Genomic DNA, 12804 nt, shown 5'->3' with positions numbered 1-12804 from the left:
TAAGGTTGAATACCTAATTTGGAGCTAGGTAAATGTTGGTCTCATTGGTTTTAACAGGCAGGCAGGCAGGCACGCCACTTGCAAGTCGCGTTTTGGCAAATCCGGGGTTGAGAATCACCTGCCGCCGTTGTAACGCCGGGTCACGGGCAATTGCGGGCCATCAAGTTCTAGAAAGTCTAAAATACGTCATCAACATTGAAAGACGGTTACACCACCAAGAACCTTTGGAAATCAACCCGGATCTGTCGTTAGGCACGTATATAAAGGTAAATCGAAACCCAACAGAGCGGGTTTGATATTTCCTTGATTTTCAATACTAAATTCTCGTTTTACCTACTATCCCAGAACATTCTACCATAATAACTAGGTGCCTAAATTCAAAGACTTACCTACCTACTTCAGCTCTCTATATCAACCAAAATGCCGTCAGACACGTTCCCTACTGCTCAGGTACAGCTCTTAATATATTATCCCTTAGTTTTATATCAAAGTACCTAAGGGACATAGTAACTAACAGAGTAATATAAACAGACCGGCAAGACTGACGCCAACTCCCAGCCGAAACCTGCTAGCGAAGCAGCTCAGCCTCAAGGCGCGAAGCTTTTCGCAGCCCACAACGCGCACCCAGGCCCGGTCATCCCTCAAAGCATGCCGGAGCAAGAAGGGACTAAGGAAGAAAGGCAAGCCAAGGCTAAAGAGTTGAACAAATAGAGACCTGTATGTGAATGCACATAAAGTCTGTGGTAATAGTGGAAGTTGTTAAATTATAGCGAGATGTAATGGTATTGAACTGGAACAGCGAACTGGGTCTCGAGACCACTTGCGGGGGGGAGGGAACGCCGTATGTAATGAACAAGCATCATGACAAATAAAAGGTACTTGAGTTAATACTTGTTGTTATCCAACCTACCTGGTATTCTTCATCTCAATTAAATAAATATGGCTGCCTAATTGCTCCTGGCTATGTGTATTAAGGTATGTATGTATGTGCCTTAGGTACTGGAGAAGATGGCCTTCGGGCATAAATACTTGGTAGTTTATACCCTGGTTTCTGGTTTCTGGTTTACCGAGCTTGGAATTCAATTGACCGCTTTATCCGAAGAGGTGAATGAAATTGAGATGAGCAACTCGTGTTTTTGGCGGGGCATTTCCAAATAGCTGGAGTGGGGCATCAAAATACGCCGGAATGCGGCTATGCTTATTTGTGGCTTGCTTGCTTCATTTTCGACAAGCCTTCGAATTGGTTCAAGTCCTTCTCTAAGCTAGCTTAGTCAGACAACGCTTGATGATGTCGGACCTCATGTACATTGTCACGAAACACTATTCCGAAATTACTACAACAGTACCTAAGGAGGACAATGTCACTCACGAGATAAATGAATTAAATTCAATTAAAAAAAAGAAACAACCTCTTCTCTTCCCATACAATATTCCTCCGCTTAACTTAGGTACTAAACTAAATTCTTCTCTTTTTAAAAAAATTACAACCCATATTTTCCCTGTTTCTTCGAGTAAGGATCAGCTGGATCTGCTTTCTGAAATTCGGTTGCCTTCCCCCCAATCGCCTCTCTTTTCGACATTCAACGTAACCAACCAACTGAACTGTTACTTGGCACCCCGAACTTGCGTAACCGCCGACCGACCGCATCTTGAAGCCAACTTCCGGTGCAATCCTACGGGTAGCCGCGCACGCTTCATGTTACCCAATCCCACCAGGCGCAAATAGGCAGCCTTGAGGCGTCCACTAACTTCGTACATTATATTCCAATTGCATATGTCAATTCAAATGATTGTTTAGTATTAGCAGTACTTACTGGATCATTCTACGTTCAATTTTAGAGAAGGTTGGAGATAGTGACCGACTGACTTCTCATGATCTCTTCTCTTCCTCTCCCCTATTTCCCTTACATCATCTCACAACCTCCTTACCACTGTCACCATGCCGTCCATCCTCAGCGAAGAGGATAAGGAGACCGTTCGACGAGTAATACCGAAACATACCAACAAGATTCACGCTGTAGCCGTCGCGAGATTGTACGTCGCATACCCGAATGCTTCAAAATGGACCTACACAGGCCTACAAGGAGCTATCGTGCTCTGCAACGACCTCGTAGGAAATACGTACTGGTTGAAACTGGTTGACGTATCTGTAAGTCTTCGCTCGACTATATGCATTGCACCCCTTATTTCTTTCTGACAACGTCTAGTCCGCCGGTAGGGGTGTAATATGGGATCAGGAAATATTTGAGAACTGGTCCTATAACCAGGACCGAACCTTCTTCCATACCTTCGAGCTCGAAGACTGCCTAGCAGGTCTATCTTTCGTTGACGAGAAGGAAGCCAAACAATTTAAAAAGAAGATGGACGATAGGGAGAAGAACGCGTCCAAGGCTACAAAAAATACCCCTTTTGGCGGGACGACGCAACAACCACACAAGACTGGGTTCTTTGGAAGCATATTTGGAGGACATAGGCACACCTCAGCGCCCTCAGCCCCCACACCGCCCGAATCACCTCGAAGCAGCGTCCCACCTGCTCATTCCCATGCCAGAGCCTCTTCCGGAAGTGTTAATGGTTTCCACAAGCCGGCCTCTAAATTCGCTAAGTTAGAGGCCTATGATCCTAACTGGCGAGATAATTTCGGAAATTTCCTCTCGGAACAGGGCCTCACGGACGAGTTCATCAGGGAAAACCAAGACTTTATTGTCGAGTTCTTGAAAGAACAGGGCACTGGATTATCTGAAAACGGGACATCACGTTCTACGCCAGTACCACCTCCGCCGCCTCCACCACCACCCAGTAATTCGACTTCTAACGGGTATAATGCGTATGGCCATGGTCGCATGCCCCCTCCTCCACCACCGCCTCCTCCTGGAGGAGGTCGCGCCGTGTCGGAAAGTATAACATCGTCAGGCTCGCGTCGTGGAGCTCCTCCACCACCTCCTGCACCTCGCAGGTCCGGCAAGATAGAGCTTGTGCATAGAGAGCCAACACCGCCAGAAGAACCAGTACCACCTCGACCCCGATTTAATGCCCCTCCTCCGTTACCAGACGCTGGCAAATATGCACATACCGATAGCGCACCCCGTGCTCCACCTGGGCCAGCACCTCCCCCACGACCGCCGAAAACACCGATAGAAGACCACGACGAGAAACCCTCGGGACACAAATTTGGCGTGCCTCCTGTCTTTACTGGCCAGAGGCATAACCAAGCACCTCCGCCCCCGGCTAGAGGTCCGGTGCCTCCACCACCAAGGGAGCAACCTCAGTCTGCACCACCACCGCTCCCTCCTACCCTTCCTCCCACCCTTCCTCCGACTCTCCCTCCGAAGGTTCCTGCTCCAACTACTACGGCGCCGCCACCGGCACCAGCACCACCTCCACCTCCTGCCATATCTCGGCCAACGCCCGCGCCTCCTCCACGAAGCACACCTCAGCCGCCAGTCCCACCACCAAGCGCACCGGCTCCACCACCTTTGCCTCAGTCATCGGCACCACCGCCGCCACCACCCTTACCCGGTGCTAGCTCTGGTTCTAGTGCTCCACCTCCACCTCCACCACCTCCTCTTCCGTCTGGGGGTGCAGGTGCTCCCCCGCCTCCGCCGCCGCCACCGCCGCTACCAGCGACTGGAATACCAGCAGCACCGCCGCTACCGCCTCCCAATCGCGACTCAGGCTACTCTTCCGGAGTTCCAGCTGGACCGCCGCCTGGGGTCCCCTCCGCGGATGCTGGGCGCTCTGCAATGCTTGAAAGTATCCAGAAGGCCGGTGGAATTGCATCACTCAAAAAGGTGGATAGAAGTCAAATCAGAGATAGGAGCGCAGCTGCAGTTCCTGGAGGGGCAGATACGGGGCCGCACGGTAGTGGATTGCCACCCGCAGGCATTGCCCCCGGAGGAGCCGGAGGCGGAATGGCTGATGCGTTGGCTGCAGCTCTGCAGAAGCGGAAGGAAAGAGTTCGTGATAGCGGTAAGTTCCCAACGATTTCGGCTCAGATTGACGTGTCGATACTAACATTCCCAAAGATGATGAGAATAGTGATGACGAGTGGTAGAGCCTTATTCACAAGATTCATCCGAAAGAAAGCAGAAGTTATCCTGTTATTATAGGATAGACTTAGCTTACGAGCTTGGGGCGCGAAGTAGGTCTGAAGAGAAAGGAATCGAAAACGTCTGGCTAGTCGTAGTTATTAGTAAGGCAACCTAGGAAGATGATGGTTTTGCAAATAAGGAGAGCTTCATCTGCTAGGTTATCTTCCAATGGGTTGCGAAGGGACTAGATGAGCGTAACTGTCTGGGCAACCAGTCGTCCTTTTATTAAAAGGAAAAGCCTTGAAAGCTGGGTACCTATTTATGTACAAACAAACAAATACGTACCATCAAACCAAGCATGCAAGGCGGAGAAGGAGGATGGTGTTTTGTTCGCTGTAGTGGATCCGAGTTCTACAGTCAGGTGAGGTGAGGGCAGAGTAAATAAGGTAGCAGCGGTATATATCGCTTAACGGATGGGAGTGGAGGAAGACTCGTTAGGAACCTGGAAGCCTTGCTGTTGACGTCCGGTGAGCCTATACGCAGAATGAATTTATAGAATATGGGGCTCGAGCACGTCGAACGGGTTCAGGTTCAGGTTCAGGTAGGGCGGGTTGAGGGTTGAGGGTTGATTGCATATCAATCATCGACTTAGAGCTTGGAGCCGCCTGGTGTAAGTTTTCGAATAGAGAAGTGAAAGAATTGATAGCTTTATTAGAGATAAATGCGAATTACGGGAAAAGATTTTACCAAGATTAAATTGAATTGGCATCATGTCACGAATAGAAATTTAGTAACAAGAGCAACGTTGAGAAAAGAGGCATTTGTATTGAAAGCTAGTAGCAACAAACTAACAACGTATTGACAGTCGTTCCTCGCGATGCGGATTGATTATGATTATGCCGTCCATGTCCCAGTAAAGCCCTTTTTCTCCGTCTTTCGTCAATGCTAGAAAAACCACCGAGCTAGACTGGAAGAAAAAGAGAAAAAAAAGAGAAAAAAAAGATAATGACATTTAGTAGCAGAAAAAATAAAATAGTCATCGTATCTAAGCTGCCAAACGACCAAGGCCCATGACGTCTCTCCCACCATGTACCTAGCCCGCTTGCTTGCCATCAGAGCCGTACCACCCGACTGTCGTGGAACCCGGACCACAAGGGGGGGAATCGGTACAATCCGGGTTTGAGAGAGAAGACAGGCTTTTTTCCTCTGGTCTCCAAAGTTTGCTATAGAGTAGGTTTGTTGTAGGGAAGTAGCCAAAACCGGAAGACCAGGTGAGTGATACTTTGTTTCCCAATCCACGTGGGAGAAGGAAGGAGGAAAGATGGGAAGAAACTAGATGTCGTCAATATCGACCTCCTTGCCACCAGCACCACCAGCCTCGTCGGATTCGGAATCGCGGTCCTCGTCGAACTCGAAGCCGCACTCGCCCTCGTCGCCGGGGCCGTAGGTGTCGGTCTCGTTGATCTTGGCGCTCTCGGGGAGCTCGCCGTAGGCCTTGAGGGAGCGGGCCTCGTCGGCCGAGTACTTGAGGATAACGTCGCCCTTCTCGTCTTGATAATCTCGTAGGGACAGTAGGATGATGTCACCGTTATTAATCCAGACTTTCTTGCGCAGCTTGCCACGGATGTGTGCCAGTCGCTTCGCGCCGTCGAAGCATTGCGCCTCAAGACGGCCGTTGCCAAGCATCTTAACTACTTGGGCATATTCTATAATTTTTTTTCGCCTCAGTTAGCAAATACAATTTTTATTTTTATTTTTGACCGGCGGGCCTTTAATAGATGATGGGGAGATGGAAACGACGTACCTTGCCCCTCCTCCTTGAAGGTCAACTCGCGCTTTTCGTTGTCGTTCTCGTTCTTTCCACGACGACGATTCTTACCACCCTATTGACCGAATGTTAGTAAACTCAGATATCTGTTTTACGACCCGCGACAAATGTATTGAGGTGTATAGAATGTGGAAACTGTGGCCAGCTTGTGTGAAGTAGCCAAATTTATGATTTCTCTGTGAAGAGTATTGCTTTTTGATGGTTGTTATCATGGGGGCGAGATCGAGTTCACACAAGTTTGACAAGACAGAAACCATGGAAAATGATATATGAATTAGGACTCGTGGCGGGGTCGCCGTGGGGACGTTGTACGCACCTTTCCCTTGTTCTTAGGCATATTGACAGAAAATTAGACGATCCTGTGATATTTATCTGGTATAAAATGGTATGCGATTTGTTATTTTTGATGTTGAAGATTGTAGTTGAGAAGATATCTCAGACTTCGACGGGGTTTGGTGATTTTATGTCGGATGTTGTCAAGGTCAAGAAATGCGTTGGTGACGGGAGGGGCATTTAAATATCACCTTCGCACTAACGGTCAGGGAGTAATAATGGGGCAAACATATACCTATGGCCACTAAATTTTTCCTTTCAAAACTTTATTGGACGAAATCGCGGTTTATACACAATAAGCTAATTTCTCAACAAGTTTTTTAATTGGCTATTGAAGGTTATATTGTTAAGTGGCTGTACTACCCAAAGTAAAGATACTTTAGCTTATCGCCGACTAACTTGTTAAGTAATGGTATTTCTTTATAATCAATACCTACCTACCTGCCTAAGTTAATACAGATACAGTTTTTTTTTCTTTATTTTTTTCGCTAGTTAAATTTAGTGCTATGAACATTTGGAAAATTTACATTTACAAGGCTATTTTAAATTTGAATCATACTGAATCATAACTTTACATAGTAAAAGGTCTTCAAACCACGCCACTTTGCTCTGACACATCCATCAACAACGCCCGTGCTGACCATCCTCTATGCTCACTCGGCTACTTGGAGCTATGAGAGGGGGCAGTTAGACGGGGCACTGCCTAGGTAAATCATGACAAGCTTGCGTCTTTCCCGGCCCCTGGGGAAACCTTGGCTTGGATATTATGGACGGTATGGACAGTATGAGCGGTATGCTACTCTCCAAAGACGCGTAAGCAATGAGAGAGGATTTACGTTTACGGATGAGAGCCGCTCCAAAAGCGCTCAAGCAAGAAACTATTCTACTAGCTTCAGTGTACCAACATCCGAGGGGGTCATCCAGCCGGGTACACATGTCCTCGATTTCTGCAGAAAGTACCAAATTTCGTTCCCTTCTGTTCTGCGGCGTGCTTCAGGTGTGCAGTTGACACCGAATCCGCTCGGGATTGGTGTTATGATATCCGAGAAACATTGCTTCAACAAGCATTCCCTGAAATACTTGGACAAATATGAACAACCTTTTACCAAGACGATTTTTGATATCTACATCGCCCAGAAAAAACAGCCCCTGTGGTATTCGGTCTTTTCTGTTCCTGTCACAACGCCTCTCCCGTGTAAAGAAGGAGCAAGAAGGTTACGGCATGCATTTCGGGATGCATTGGCTGCTCGCGGGTATGATCGAGACGGCAGGAAGATGGATACGGATGGTCCTATTGTGGATATGCATGGGACGGTGAGCCTTATTTGCGGAAACCCCAAGGCTGCTTGCAATCTCAAATTCCCAGAACTTGTGAAGCATACCAACAAGATCGTGGCGGGCATTGAGAATATGCTCGCACGGGACAAGTACGGTGTTTTCATTAATCCAATCCAGAATCAGAAGTCAAATAAGGGCCAGTCCGCAAGAACTGCGTGGAAGACGATGGATCGTAGTAGTAAGGACAAAGCACAAAACCGAGCCCGGGCTTACAGATGATGTTCACTCTCAACGCCCACTCTTATCCCCAACTTATGTTCAATAGGCTAATGGGATGTGACAATGCGTGGCACATGTCCAAGCTGCCGCTCGGCCATGAAGCTGAGAATGCAAATTCATTTATACAGACCTTGGGTTACCTACAAGTATGTTGATAGTAGTAACCAGTATATTTATGTATAGAAAATATGTCTGTCACATGCCACATATGTACAGTACCTCCTATTGCAAGTAAGATATTTGCGGGGATGCAATACCTAACCTGTAAAGGAGGAGGTACTTGGGTACTTCACCGAAGATACGTACCTACGTCTATGGAATTAGGTACATAAGGGATAATAAGGTACAAGCTTAGGGCCTCAGGCACGTTTTTACCTCTAGCGTCCAGTCCGCCAGGCTGCCGGGGTACCTATGAGGTATACCTTTAGGAGGTAGGTACCTAACCTAGCAGGCCTAGTACGCCAGAGGTCCAGACTCCAGACTGCATAAACATGTGCCATCATTGATCTCGTACCAAGCTCTCTTTATCCACTACAACTTTCATCTTCGACATTATATTCCCACTTTATTACGAACCTCATTAACTGTCTTCTTTGACAATGCTGGTTTCTCTCACTGTCGGCAAAGTAGACGCCGGCGTAACTGTTCTACTAACCCCCGATAAACGTTTGGTATGTCTGATTTATCTATTCTTTTTTTGTGACCTTCCTGTCGCAATTTACAATTATGTGATGCTTCAAGTTTAGAAACGCTTTTTTACCCTGAATACTTGGTCAATTCGTCTATCCACTTTTATATCAGATCTAATAGATATATCTAGATCGAATTCCCATCGATCTTATTACCACCAAACATCGTTTCTGGTTCCATAGTGGACATCACCGTTTCTCGCAATCACGAATCCGAAGCTAAAGCTGAGGCTCAATTCTCGGCCCTTCAAGATCGCATATTCTCCTCCTTTGGCGCGTCTGAACCCAGCACGCCCGTCCTACGCTGCCGCAATGCTACTCAGACCTCTGTAGTCCTCGAGTGGGACCCTATCGAGCTTGCTACGGCCGACCTCATCTCCTTATCCCTTTATCGCAATGGACAGAAAGCTGGGAACATCCCCCGGCCCTTGCACATGCACAGCACCAAGATTAGTGGCCTCGCTGTCGATACCGAATATTCTTTTCATCTAGTCCTGCGCACCACCGCTGGCACCTTTGCCAGCAAGCAGGTCGTTGTTCGCACCCATAGGATGACTGACTTGAGCGGCATCACCATCACTACGGGAATCCTACCACCCCATACACGCGAGGAACTCTCCAAGGCCGTTGAGCGCATCGGTGCTAAGATCGTCGACGGTGTGCGCATTGATACCACCCATTTTGTTACCACCGAGGGCCGCGGCGTACCGTGGGAGAAAGCTGTCGAGATGAATATTCCTGTCGTACGACCAGAGTGGGTCGAGGCTTGCGAGAAGAGTGGTCGCATCCTAGGTGTCACCAAGTTTTACTTGGATGCTATAAGGCCTGCTCCCTCGGGAGCGGGCGAGGAGGCGCAAAGACCAATGCCATCTTCCGCGCCGGCACAACAGAGCCAGAAAGACCTTCCACGACCGCCAGCCCAACCCAGCCCCAAAAAGGAAACGGAAGCCAAGAAAGAGGAGGAGGAGAGCGAGAGTAGTGAAGAGGAAGATGACGAAGAGAAGGGAGGAGATGAAGAGAAGGCAAAAGCTACCAACGAACAGAAAGTAAGGTTCGAAGACAAGGACACTCAGAAGGTCGCACTGCGACCGAAAGGCGAACCGCAAACTGCAGAAAAAGACGAGGAAAAAGAGCCGGAGAAGGAGCCGGAGAAAAAGAAGGAGAAAGAAGGCGAGGACAGCTCAGACGACAAGGGCCCCGCGCCATCTCCTGGTGATGAGGCGTCTTTTCAAAATGTAGAGCTGTAGGCGCGTTCTAAGTCTCAAAAAATAATAGCATGGAGTTCTCAGGGGTTTCCCAAAGATACCCAACACAGGTCACAAAAATGGCGGTTGTCAAGTCGAACTGTTAATATACCTGTATAGTATGAACGGCATGGCTTTCGCGTACTCTTCGAGAGAGAGCAATTGTTCTTCGTAATTCTGATAATTCATGGCTGCCTTTGAAAGGCGCGTGATCCAAAAGACTACTAGACGGCTTACGCGTAATACCTATACTAGTAGACTTACCAAGAGCCCATCGATACCTCACTTTTACTCCTATACAAACGGGTAACGGGTAGATGGAAGAAGTATCTCGAGCTGGGTTACATGGCTTAACCCAAGTATTCGGACCCATGAGCCACATACATCCTCATCCAAGCCTTAGGGCAGAACTTCCTCGCCCCGATGATCCCAGCAGCGTCCCCTATCCGTCTCCACATTCCTCGTCCGCACGACCTCCAGCATCCGCTCGACGGCATGCTGCGGATCAAACAGCTGCCCGGCCGGCACGCGGTCCCAGAACTCCCGGCTCAGCCCCGTCCGCACCGTGCCCGGGTGGTACGCGATGGCAGCCGCGGCGTCCCCGCTCCGCGCCCGCAGGTGGTGGTCGAACGTCCTCGTCAGGCTGTTCACGCCCGCCTTCGACGCCCGGTACGTGTACCACCCGCCCAGCCTGTTATCCGCCGTCGAGCCCACGCGCGCCGAGGCCGTGAGCCACGTCGCGTGCCTGGGGCCACCCTTACTACCACCACCACTACTACTACCACTGCTGCTGCTACTACTAGCGAAGGTAGGTTTCGATATAGACGTGTCGGGGTTGAATATCAGGGGCTCGGCAGCAGGGGCGGATGTCGCGGCGCTTTTCCGCGGGAGGAAAGACCCGAACCATTTCATCAGGAGCAAGGGGCCGAGCGCGTTGACCTGGAAGGTGTGCAGCGCGCGCGCAGCGTCGATGTCCCGCGGGCTTTTCTCCGAGTACAAGACGCCAGGGAGCGCGAACGCGAGGCGCAGGTGGTGCGTTTCGGGCGGGAAGAGGCGGGCGGCATCTGCGGAGGCGGACTCCAGCGTCGCTTCGTCTGCCACGTCGACGCGGGCTACGTGCAGTCGTTCGGACGCCGAAGCTATTGCCGCCTCGTTTTTTTCTCTCGTCGATTCGTGAGGTGAGGGCGGGTATAGGTCGTCGAGCACGGATGCCCGCAGGCCCGGGAGGTCGGTCCGCGCCGTCGCGAGAATAGGCGCGCTCGTGGTCCGGAGTAAGTGCCGCGTTAGGGCGTGGCCGATCCCGCGGCTTGCGGGGGAGACGAGGATCCAGGGCTTAGACATTGGTTATCCTCGTATCCTCCCTCTTTGGCTTACTTTTACGTGTTATAGATTACCGGTATGAAAGATTAGGGTTAGATAAATAGGTAGGAATATATCATTGATGATTCATCACTACCGTCGCCCCTGTAAGATTTTACGCCTCAAGGGGGGTGGACTTGGCATATCTTGAGACATGAGGAATTAAAATCACAGTTTATTTGAAGGTGCCTGTTGGCTATTTCAACTTGTTTAATATGTCCTATATACTGCTCGATAATTTTTAAGCGTGTTTGGTTGACGTGTTGTCTAGATTTTTACCCATCACCAGCGTACCTGTTAGACGTATATCCCACTCCCACCTCAAGCATTGTCAAAGTTGAATATAATTCGACAAATATTCCTGTCGGTCGGGGATAAGCTAACTGTCATGACTCATAGTAATAATAGCACCATGAGACAATAGACCAACCCGAAGACATAGACGTCAAGTTCGAGACCAATAAGTTAACTCATTAGTACCTATATTTCATTTAGGTCACAGGTTGGGCATTTGTAGCCGTGGTAACCCCTGGGCTTTATACACTCCCTTGGATTTTCGCATGAGTGCCAAAATATTCTCTCTCTGGACGCACATACCCAAAGTTGATCTTTAGCCGTTGATCATGTCAAGAGATATCAATACTTCTTTCTCCTTACCAAGGGAGTGAGAGACAACGACGAGCCAAGAAGCCGGTTGACATATGACTTTAGGTACCAACTGCGGCCACCATATATTATATTACTGTACCTATAGGGGAGGATTATAGTTGTCACAATTCATCCTTACTTAGCTCGGTTTTTTTTTAATCCCCAAGTGTACTCTTCAGATAAACGTTAAAAAAAAGGATGGCTTGATTCCGGGTGAGTGATTCAAAGTCGTTTTGAGAGCACGCTGAATCGCACACGGGGCCGAAGCCGGGAGACGGTACGTTGAAGGATGGAAGTTGGTGTTTCGGCGAGGGTCCGCGGTTGTTGACTCGGGGAGGTGTCACTAAAGGGTCGAGATGTAAATTCACCAAATAGAAGAGAATCTATATCTTTTGAAATTCAAAAAGACGAACTCGGGAAGTTGCTGAGACATGTGTGAAGAACAGTGTGAGAAGAGACAGGGATGTCGATCTCTATTATCCCCGCGAAGATCCCGGGAGCTTCGAGTCAAACTTAAAATTGCTGTTCTCGAAAGTTTGACACGATGATGACTCGTCCGATCATGAACAATACACATTAGGTACCTAAAACACCGATTCTATAAACGAAGGACTGCAGAATATATGCATACTAAAAGCCCACCGAAGCGTATCAATGATGGGTTGAATGAAAATTCGAATGTCAAAGACCAGACATTATACTGTAGGTCCCCAGTAACTGCTACTCTGGAGTGCGAGCATAGCAATCAATATTTCTACGGGAGTGGCTTGGGGTAGATTGCACATGTTTAACCTGTATAAAAAAAGGAAGTCGGACGTGAGGCTAAACGTCAAGGCTCTGGCGTATCTCATTTGCATTCTTTTGAAACATACCTCAGAGATATTATCTACCTGTTATGCTGCTACGCGGTGGAATGCGCTGCCTTGTCTGTTATTACCCGTTGCTTTTCGCTCTCTCTCCATCCCAAACGCTCATACTCGAGGCAGCTTGAGATGGTCTGTGAACGCTGCCACGCTCATCCAGGCCAGAACCTAGAATGCTGTAAACTCAGTTGTTCTGCTTTTCCTAGTCAGGCTAGCCAGCCCTCTTCCGCATACATACCTAGGTACTATGTC

General features: G+C 48.8%; 6 protein-coding genes across 6 annotated transcripts; 4 read left to right on the top strand and 2 right to left on the bottom strand.

Annotated features, from left to right (window-relative positions):
* Positions 1 to 420: 420 nt before the first annotated feature.
* F4812DRAFT_460871 (uncharacterized protein) lies at positions 421 to 711 on the top strand (the record flags this gene model as incomplete). The annotated part of the gene is made up of 2 exons (XM_047937770.1): positions 421 to 450; positions 532 to 711. 2 exons carry the CDS (start codon positions 421 to 423, stop codon positions 709 to 711), a joined length of 210 nt encoding a protein of 69 aa, XP_047788918.1.
* A 1122-nt stretch (positions 712 to 1833) lies between these two features.
* F4812DRAFT_86239 (uncharacterized protein) lies at positions 1834 to 4167 on the top strand. The gene is made up of 3 exons (XM_047939506.1): positions 1834 to 2149; positions 2208 to 3969; positions 4026 to 4167. Exons 1-3 carry the CDS (start codon positions 1940 to 1942, stop codon positions 4052 to 4054), a joined length of 2001 nt encoding a protein of 666 aa, XP_047788917.1. The 5' UTR covers positions 1834 to 1939; the 3' UTR covers positions 4055 to 4167.
* Positions 4168 to 4836: 669 nt separating this feature from the next.
* On the bottom strand, positions 4837 to 6401 carry F4812DRAFT_434836 (uncharacterized protein). The gene is made up of 3 exons (XM_047934732.1): positions 6176 to 6401; positions 5836 to 5914; positions 4837 to 5737 (listed from the first exon to the last, which is right to left on the bottom strand). The coding sequence occupies exons 1-3, from the start codon at positions 6194 to 6196 to the stop codon at positions 5364 to 5366; spliced, it is 474 nt and encodes a 157-aa protein (XP_047788916.1). The 5' UTR covers positions 6197 to 6401; the 3' UTR covers positions 4837 to 5363.
* An 84-nt stretch (positions 6402 to 6485) lies between these two features.
* On the top strand, positions 6486 to 7956 carry F4812DRAFT_434834 (uncharacterized protein). Its single transcript, XM_047934731.1, has one exon. It carries the CDS (start codon positions 6907 to 6909, stop codon positions 7747 to 7749), a length of 843 nt encoding a protein of 280 aa, XP_047788915.1. The 5' UTR covers positions 6486 to 6906; the 3' UTR covers positions 7750 to 7956.
* A 270-nt stretch (positions 7957 to 8226) lies between these two features.
* On the top strand, positions 8227 to 10269 carry F4812DRAFT_434833 (uncharacterized protein). The gene is made up of 2 exons (XM_047934730.1): positions 8227 to 8420; positions 8570 to 10269. The coding sequence occupies exons 1-2, from the start codon at positions 8349 to 8351 to the stop codon at positions 9683 to 9685; spliced, it is 1188 nt and encodes a 395-aa protein (XP_047788914.1). The 5' UTR covers positions 8227 to 8348; the 3' UTR covers positions 9686 to 10269.
* Positions 9884 to 11201, bottom strand: F4812DRAFT_86175 (NAD(P)-binding protein). Its single transcript, XM_047939504.1, has one exon. It carries the CDS (start codon positions 11021 to 11023, stop codon positions 10082 to 10084), a length of 942 nt encoding a protein of 313 aa, XP_047788913.1. The 5' UTR covers positions 11024 to 11201; the 3' UTR covers positions 9884 to 10081.
* Positions 11202 to 12804: the final 1603 nt, after the last annotated feature.

This window comes from Daldinia caldariorum (assembly GCF_022478825.1).
Source record: "Daldinia caldariorum strain CBS 122874 unplaced genomic scaffold F4812scaffold_12, whole genome shotgun sequence".
NCBI classification, from domain to species: Eukaryota; Fungi; Ascomycota; class Sordariomycetes; order Xylariales; family Hypoxylaceae; genus Daldinia; species Daldinia caldariorum.
The sequence above is the reverse complement of the archived record's forward strand: the minus strand, read 5'-3'. Positions and strand labels throughout refer to the sequence as shown.